This window comes from Podarcis gaigeae, assembly GCF_964106915.1.
Source record: "Podarcis gaigeae genome assembly, chromosome: 1".
Taxonomy (NCBI): domain Eukaryota; kingdom Metazoa; phylum Chordata; class Lepidosauria; order Squamata; family Lacertidae; genus Podarcis; species Podarcis gaigeae.
The window spans coordinates 58,386,325-58,395,074 of NC_139678.1; the positions used below are offsets into that span (position 1 = coordinate 58,386,325).

At 45.2% G+C, this 8,750-nt stretch overlaps 1 protein-coding gene across 2 annotated transcripts in view; it reads right to left on the bottom strand.

The window, feature by feature from the left end:
* The window catches only part of CTTN (cortactin), a 29,095-nt gene extending 21,420 nt beyond the window's left edge, over positions 1–7,675 (bottom strand). For both annotated transcript variants that reach the window (XM_083750888.1, XM_083750887.1), the window contains exons 1-4: positions 7,542–7,675; positions 3,953–4,036; positions 3,279–3,352; positions 642–771 (exon numbers count right to left, since the gene is read on the bottom strand). In XM_083750888.1, coding sequence (XP_083607014.1) covers positions 642–771; positions 3,279–3,352; positions 3,953–4,036 — 288 coding nt within the window. In that variant the 5' untranslated portion in view covers positions 7,542–7,675. The remainder of the gene's footprint in view (positions 1–641; positions 772–3,278; positions 3,353–3,952; positions 4,037–7,541) is intronic.
* Between the last annotated feature and the right edge of the window lie 1,075 nt (positions 7,676–8,750).

Genomic DNA, 8,750 nt, shown 5'->3' on the forward strand with positions numbered 1-8,750 from the left:
TAAACCTCTCAGCGGCTTTTAAGTCTATCAGCAGTATTACCCTTCTGTCATTTCAGCACCAGGCAGGAGGTTTTATTTTTATTTATTTTTAATTCAATTTAGCTTCATATTCTTAATATGACTTCACCACCACCACTGTCATTATACTCTTAAGTGTTTTGTTATTGAATTTGTTTTAGTTCTTGTCGCGGGATGTCCTGAGAACTCTGCTACTGGGCAGTGATAGTGAGGGTCTGTAGAGAGAGGGAGAAGATGTCAAAGGCTTGATTCATGAATGGAAGAGAAGTCAGCATGAATGTCAATTATGTATGTGAGTTAGACATTTCCTCAATTTAGAAAGTGTACTGGAAATATTAAGCACCTTCCCAGGAGCAGGACATGACACAAGGTACTTTCACTTCCCTGCAGTTAGAAAGCAAAACTAAGAGCTGGACGGATTGCGAAGTCAAATCAGGCCAACTTTTCCACTATCCCAAGATCCCTGTCAAAGGAATGCAACAATAGCACCAGACACCCAGAAGCAGAAAGAGGGACAGGACATTTGAGCATGAGGCAGGGTCCAAGAAAGCCTGACGAGGCCCCTGTTTGGCAAATCATGCCTGTACACAGCACATCAGCCGTGCAAACCCTTCTACACTTACTTTGTCCATGCGGTCTTGTTCCACGCCAAATTTTCCTCCATAGCCATGGGAAGCTTTTGGTCCTGTTTGAAGTTCCTTCTCCTTGAGAGTCTGATGCTCTTGGGATACATTCTCCCTCAGCTTATGTATGCTTTTTGAGACAAAACCAATTAAAAACAAGAGAAATTGCAGTAAAAGATGCCACTTTGATCTAGCTCTCGCCTCCTGTGCCATTTTTGCCCTTCACATTTTTAATTATCTTTAGGAAGAGAAAGAAACTACATCAACTCCTCCTGTAATTAAATAAAAATGACTATTTGCATACCCGTTTCAGAATCCTTCTACATTATTCCCACCCCTCTGCACACACATACCTTGCTGCTTTAAACAGAGGAAGAAACCTAGGGGAGGAGTTCAATGTCGTACTAAGGTTTCAGCTTGCCAAACAAAGCAATCCCTCCTCTCCTTCCTCCATGCACTGTTCTTGAGGTTCACCCAATCCGCCCAGAGCTAATTTTGGGGAGCACACAGGGGGCAGGGGAGGACAACCCTGTTGTGCAAACAGAAGTCCTTGTGTGGGGCTTCTGCTGATGGGACTCATTAGCTGATTCCTGCCTGAGAAGTCTGCAGTAAGGAAATTCAAATGCTAATACTGCAGTGCATTACACATCCGAAATGCAAAATATTTCAGTGCTTTCACCATCCTGTCCAGATAGTTCATCAATCATCCAAGATTTTGCAGGGCAAAAATATGATTTCTTGTGCTGACCGAAGTGTAAGAAGTCACAGGCTATACCCATCGTATCATTTATCTCACACTGTGTGGAGCTGCCTTTAAACTATCTGTCCCGCAAATTGATATTGTTATAATTTGGCTATTATTGCGGAAACATTTGAAAACTAATAAAAAATTACTTATGAAAAAAATTAAATTAACTGTCCCTGTTTTATTGCTACCTTCTTAGTAGCTCCTTTTTGCATCTTTTTTTCCACCTTGAACTCATCCTTCTTCACCATGGGTGACTAAAAATTAAGCACAGTACTCCAGATATGGCCCCAGTCACCTGTAATCCAAAGGGCCACCATTTTCTACTGCCCTATGTACCCTGTTTACAGCTCATGACATTTTTCAGAAAAGGGCCGTTCATCCAACGCTGTTCCTCCTAGCAATAAACATGCAGGTGCTGTCTGCCCTGCCACCTTACCTGATAGTGCAATCTGCATTCTTGTACTATTCCAGAGATGGAGCTACTTCAAGCATTAATGTACAATGTCAGAAGCTATGCTGCTATTATGGCTCACCATGTTTCTAACATGCCTTTAGGAACAGACAATTGTCGCAAAAATTTCCAAACTATGTTTTGAAGCATACCACGGACCAAATAACCAGAGCTGAGTAGGAAAACTGGTTCCTCAACTGTGTCACATGCTCAAGAAACATTTGTTTTCAATATTTAGAGCAGAAGGCCATTACAGTCATACCTTGGTTTTCAAACAACTTAGTTCTCGAACATTTTGGCTCCTGAACGCTGCAAACGTGGAAATGAATGTGCCGGTTTGGAAACTATTTTTGAAAGCTGAACATCCAAACGGGGCTTCCACGGCTTCCGATTGGCTGCAGTAGCTTTCTGCAGCCAATCAGAAGCCATGCTTTGGTTTCCAAACATTTTGGACGTCAAATGGACTTCCAGAACGGATTCTGTACTGATGTCTTCATAACCTTCAGATTTCTTTACAGCAATACTATCTACCTTTCAAAACTGATCATTAGGTTACCATTCAGATAAGTTACATACGGCTATGTTTTTCGCCAACTGCAGGCCCAGCCTTAGACTGAACTCCCACCAGAGAAATAAGAATGGCTGCAATGCACAAGACTTAGGGCAGAAGATCTGAAATTTTGCCCTTCTATTTCTGAGACATTGTATGTAGCAATGAAGGTGGTAGCTGGAAGCAGTTTTTCACTTCCCTTTAGAACATATAAAAACATATGAGCCCTCACAGTGACAGCAGTGGGCTGGTGAGCATGCCATTCAATTAATATCTAAACCACAATTAAGAGATTAAGAGTGAGCTGTCTGATAACATGCTTATACCCCACCCCCGTCTCTCCCTAAAGCAAACTCCTTATCCAAAGTTAAAGGGCATTTCGACACCGATATTATCAGCAGCTAATGTTAACTACCTGTTTAGCCAAGGATTCTTGACCAGCTTCAAACTTTGGTTAAGAGCCCTGGGTTAAAAGATGAGGCCCATTACGTGCACGCAGCCTCTGTTTGCTGTTTTTCTAGAGCAAGGCTCTTTTCAGGCTGAGGACCACATTCCCTTCAGGGCAATATTTGTGGTGGGTGGGGCCAGAGGCAATAATGAGAGGAGCAACAGATATGCATTTTAGCTTTGCACAGCAGGCTAGTTTCTATATATGCATACACTCCACCCTGCAAGAGACATGCTCAGTATTCACATTCTAGCCAGGCAAAAACACTTGAGGAAGGAAGGATGTGGCTGGGAAGAGACCCAAGGGCCAGATGGAGAGGGCTCAATGGCCATATTTGGTTCCCAGGGCCTAAGGTTCCCCACCTCTGCTCTAGAAATGGAATAACGTGCCAAAACTATCACCAGAATCACAGTTTTAAGACCATGAAAGAAGTGGCTTACTTGATGTGTTCTTGGTGACCAGATCCCTGCACAGTTTTAGCACCCCAGCGCTGTTCTTTTTCACTCACATCATTCTGTAAAGTACACAGGAAAGAGAAACAGGTTAAGCAGCAATTACAATTGAACCAGAGCGTTCAGAGGTGAAAGAGACTTTAAGGCCTGTAACGAAAGCAAATCCTACAACTGCATCCTCCCATCTGTCACTGGTCATTTTGGCTAATTTCAATTTCATATCCTGCCCTCTTCCAACAAGTCCTTCAGCAGGAGAAACATCCAGCTGCTAAAAAACCCCAGTTAAATTCATTTATTTGTTGTGTACAAACATAAGCATGTCCCTCCCGATGACTCTCAGACTTTGACTTAAGATTCCACCTAAACATTAGGAAGAACTTCCTGACAGTAAGAGCTGTTCGACAGTGGAATTTGCTGCCAAGGAGTGTGGTGGAGTCTCCTTCTTTGGAGGTCTTTAAGCAGAGGCTTGACAACCATATGTCAGGAGTGCTCTGATGGTGTTTCCTGCTTGGCAGGGGGTTGGACTCGATGGCCCTTGTGGTCTATTCCAACTCTATGATTCTGTGATTCTGTGATTCTATGACTTAGCAAGCCCTAAATTACTTGCTTTGCTCTGATTCTAACTAGCATGGCTAGTATTTAGAGAAAGTTTCTAACCATACCACAAAGTCAGGATCTGTTTCCCAGTCATCAGCACCATCATCTTGGCTGACACTGAGAGTGTGGCCTGCACTTGCTTTCCACATCTGAAATTTCAGAAGAAACAGTGACATTAGAATAAAAAAGGTTTCATACTTGCAGTAGAAAATAATTCTGCAAGAATCACATTATTATTGCCAGGAAAAATATATAGATTCCACCCAGTGAGAGGTTGGTTAATGGCTTTGCTATGGTTAGATACTGCCAACAACTGCAATTCTAAATGGGTGTACATTTAGCTAACCCCACATTGTTGCAAGCTGAATACTCTTGCCATTATTCCACAGCTAGGAATAGTTACTGGCACCATTTCAAAGGAAAAGGAGGAAATTCATTCCGGTAAGAGCCAACATTCATATGTTTGATTCATTCATTCATCTGAAACACATTGTGAACCAGCAACAGAAAGGGAGGCCTGTTCAGAGAAGGCAAGACACAAGCTGAACTGTTTAGCCAGCTCACCTCTGCACACTTACTGCAATACAAGGTAGTTTTTGCTTCTACTATTATTTATTGCAATTATGGAAATGGGTGATTTTAAAGGTAGCTTCTCTTTATATAAATGAGTTTCAACTGGGATAAAAATGGCCATGGGCATTAATTAAAGACATGTGGACAATCTGGAGCAATTTCTTGCAGTTTGAAGACCACCCCAGTTCCATATAGCTCCTCTCCCCACAAAACATACCAGACCAAAAATAAGGCTGCAATGCTCTGCAAATCACGCTGATTTCAGCCAGGCTCACTTTAGAGTAAGTGTGCTTGGGATTACATACAGTTATCAACATTCAGAGAGGATCAGAGGTACTGCACAACCGACAGCATTTCAGCCTCTCCTCTTTTGCAGACACAAGAGATATTGAGTTTTCCTTTCCAGCTCTAACCTTTCTAGTTTTCCACTGAACATGGTTAGCAGCTCAGTGGCTTTAAATTTCCTATGCAATTTGCTGTTCTGGCCAATTTCTTTCAAACCAGGCTGGAGAGAAACGTTATCCATGAGTCATTGACTCACACAATTTCTGGAAAAGGGGTAAGGGGGTGGGGAATAGAGAACTCAGACAATCAGACACGCTGGCTACTTTGTTCTACTGATTCTTCAGCAGCCAGAGAGGAATATTATTACTGTATCATTATTATATTTGTACCCCACACATCTGACTGGGTTCCCCCAGCCACCCTGGGTGGATTTCAACATATCAAAACATAATAAAACATTTAAAAAAATTATCCAGACTGTAGTCAAGAAAGGAGGGTGGCATGCAGAGTGTATTTTATACAGCAGGAAAGTAAAAAGTGGTGTAGCAAGTCAACCCCAATTGCCTCAGAAGAATTTTTTCACATTAGCTACCCATCCTATAGGTCTGTGCTATAGAAGATAAGGTTACTGCATTTGTGTACATATCCTCCCTAAGTGAGCAAAGAGCAGGCCTCAAAATAATACCTTAAATTAACCATTGTCAGTAAACTCCCTTTCATGGGTATTTGGAGTTTCTTGACTTGTATACCACATTTCTGCAGGTATACTACATATACTGTATGTGCCATTTGGGTCAGAAAGTCAGATACATCCAGCATCTATTAATTTTAGGACTACAGGCTTCTCTGTGCCTTTAAAAACAGTCTGGCATGCAAATACTGGGCAAATGAAGCTTTTCATATCACTAGTTCAATATCAGGAAACTGGTTTGCCACCAACTAGTGTTGGGTAAAATATAAATACACTCTTTATCACTAAACCATGGTTTGGCCATCAGATAACATTTTGTCTGGACCCAACTTCTCACGTCGATTAGAAAAAGAGGAATGAGGGAATCTATGGTCAAACGAATGTTGGGCTCCGAACTCTCTCCAACCCCAGCCAGCATGACCAATGGTCAGGGTTGATAGAAACTGTAGCCCAGGAACATTTGGGGTGGGACACAGGCTTGCCAGCCCTGCTCTAGGAAGTGCAATGAAGTAGGAAATAAAACAGAGTGGGACATAGACAATTAGATTCAAAGCTGAAAAGGCAAAGCAATGACCACAACAGAAATAAACATCTTCAATAAGCACTCTTCATTGAAACAGTGGATAGTCCAGTGGTATGTGGACTTCAGAATGAAAGAGTCCAACTTCTGCCTGCGCCATGAGTAACATTTTGTGTGACTGACTGAATCACAGGCAATGAACTACCACAGAATTACAAGCCGTTTCCAAATCCAGTTGAACAGTGCTCTTATCTGGATTCCGAAAGAACACTGTCTCACAGGATGACAAGGGTAGGCCCGGCACACATCAACATCCGTAGGATGAACATAACATGCAGTTAGGCAGTAGTTTTCAGACACATGATCTGAGGCAGTGCTCATGACCTGCTGCCTCCATAAACTATTGGTTCACGTGCCATGGCCTTTTGGTAATTATAAACATGGAAATGCATCTAACAAGCGCAAATAGGCATCCCCTCAATGCTCCAGGAAAATCATTGCGCATCTCCCTATTGCCTTAATGGCTAAGAAGTGGGTGGGGGTGGGGTTCAATCACAGGACAAAGAGAAGGGCTATTAGCGTGGTGGCAGAGTGCCTATTTTGCACTCAGGTCTCCAGTTTCATCCCCAGCATCTTCAGGTAGCCTTGGAGAAATCTTGGAAGGCATGTAGACATGCTGAGCTAGATGGACCATTGCTGGGTGGGCCTGGCAGCTTCATATCCTAGAGACACTTATGGGTAATTTTGATGGTCACCCTGCCAGAGTTCTTACCAGCTTTAAGCTTCTGGGGAGCAGCAACCCCAAGATGAAGCTGTCAAATAACTTCCTTCTCCTGAGATCCAACACCACACACAATGATATTGTCCTGCTCCAGGCAAGCCCATCCAGTTTTCGCATCCACAGCCACTAGCCTGAATTGCAATCCATGCGCCCAGGAACATGCCAACTGCCCAAGGGGGCGGGCAGTCCTCTCTCCAGCACGATGCTGCCCCCACGAGCAGGCACGGAGCGCGGGCACGCAGGGCGAGCGGAAGAGCGAGCCAGGAAGGCGCTCCCCTCCCTTCGGGAACGAGCGTCCCAGACAAGGAAGCAAGAGCAGCTCAGCCCCCTTCGATCAGCTGCCTCCTCGCCACCGAAGAACAAAGGGCGATCAAAGCGAGGCAGCCCACCCAGCCAGCTACGGAGATGCCATGTGGCACCCCAGCCCCCACTTCCTCCCTCTCACTATACGACTCTTCTCCTTTCTCCTCCCCTCCCAAATCTCAATCTGGGCTGCTCCAGGTACGGGCCCCACCTTGCAGCGCCGATGCCCTAGTTAGATCCCAGAGATGGCCATGCTGCGCGTGGCGCAGAAATCAGAGCCAAGGCACCCCCCCCCACCCACTTGATTATTTTTTTTAAGCCCCCACGCCTGGCTGCACCTCCCCGCTCCAGCCAAGACCCGAGTCCCGCTACCAGCAAGCGGATCGCGGGCGGCAGGGACCCTCCCGGCTTGCGGATCTTGCTGCGCCGAGGAGCCTCCCCGTGGCTGGCGCAAAAGGCGAGCGGCGCGAGGGAGCACCTGGCCGGGCTCCTGCCACTTACTTTGTTCCCAGCCCACTTCCTGGCTGCCCAGGCGCCTTCCTCTCCCGATGCAGCGTCTTCTCGCTTTCCCCTGCTGGGGCTTCCTAACTCGGCTGGTGCTGCAATTTCCGCCTCTCCCAAGATCCCGTTTCCTGTTTTTCATCACAGCGCGTCATCAGGTGGGAGAGGACTAAAGCGAGCTGCCGGTGGTGGTAGCCACTCGGCTCCGGGCGGGCTTTGCAGCAAGTCTGCAGAAACGGGGGTAGCCTATATTGGAAGCCCATCGATGCGCCCCTCGCTTCTCCTATGCAAAAGCTCCCGGACCCTCTCTCTGCGCCGCCTCTTTCTAAGGCGCTTGCTCGGATCCCCAGCCCGCTATCGGAGCATCGTTTCTTGTCAAAGCGTGCAATGGCTTTTGCCATTCAGAGGGTGGGAGTGGGGGAACCCAGGCGTTCAAGTCGGCCGGTGGGTGGGCGGGAAATTTTACTAGCAATTGGATCACAACGTCTACCCAAAAGCAAACCACGTCTCACTGATTTCAGTGGGGTTGGCTCCCAGCTAAAATGGGCATGGGGTTATTTAACAAAATTTGCATACCGCCACTAGTACAAAAGACCTCTAAACGGCTTACAGTAGATAGCCTAAAACAGTAATTAAAAAAAAAAAATCATTAAAAACAAGTCACATAAAAAATTCAGCTTTAAAATAACATCCGTAATTTTAAAACAGTTGTACTTGTAATGCAGTTGTAACGTAACATGCATAAAAATTGCATATAGCCTTGCCTGGGTAGCATTGCTGGAACTAAAATAGTTTTTAGTAGGCATGGAAAAACCATTTGGAGAATGCACCTGCCTAATGTCAATGAGCAGAGAATTCCAAAGTGTAGGTGCTGCAACACTGAAAGGTTGGCTTCTTGCAAGTGTGGAATGAACATTGTATTGTACTTGTAAAAGCGCTAGTCCCACAGACTGAAGTGGCCGACTGGACACATATGAGGTGAGCCCCCCCCTTTAAGAAAACTGGCCCCAAGTTGTTGAGAGCCACATACTAACAGTAACACATTGACCTTGACCTGGTAACAAACCGGCAGCCACTGCAGATCTCTGAGCAAGATATGCTGAGAGGGTCTCACTCCTGTCAGCGATCCTGCTGCAGTTTCCAGGTCAAGCACAAGGGAAGTCCTGCATAGTAATCCAATACTGAAGTCATTAATGCCTGGACATTAAT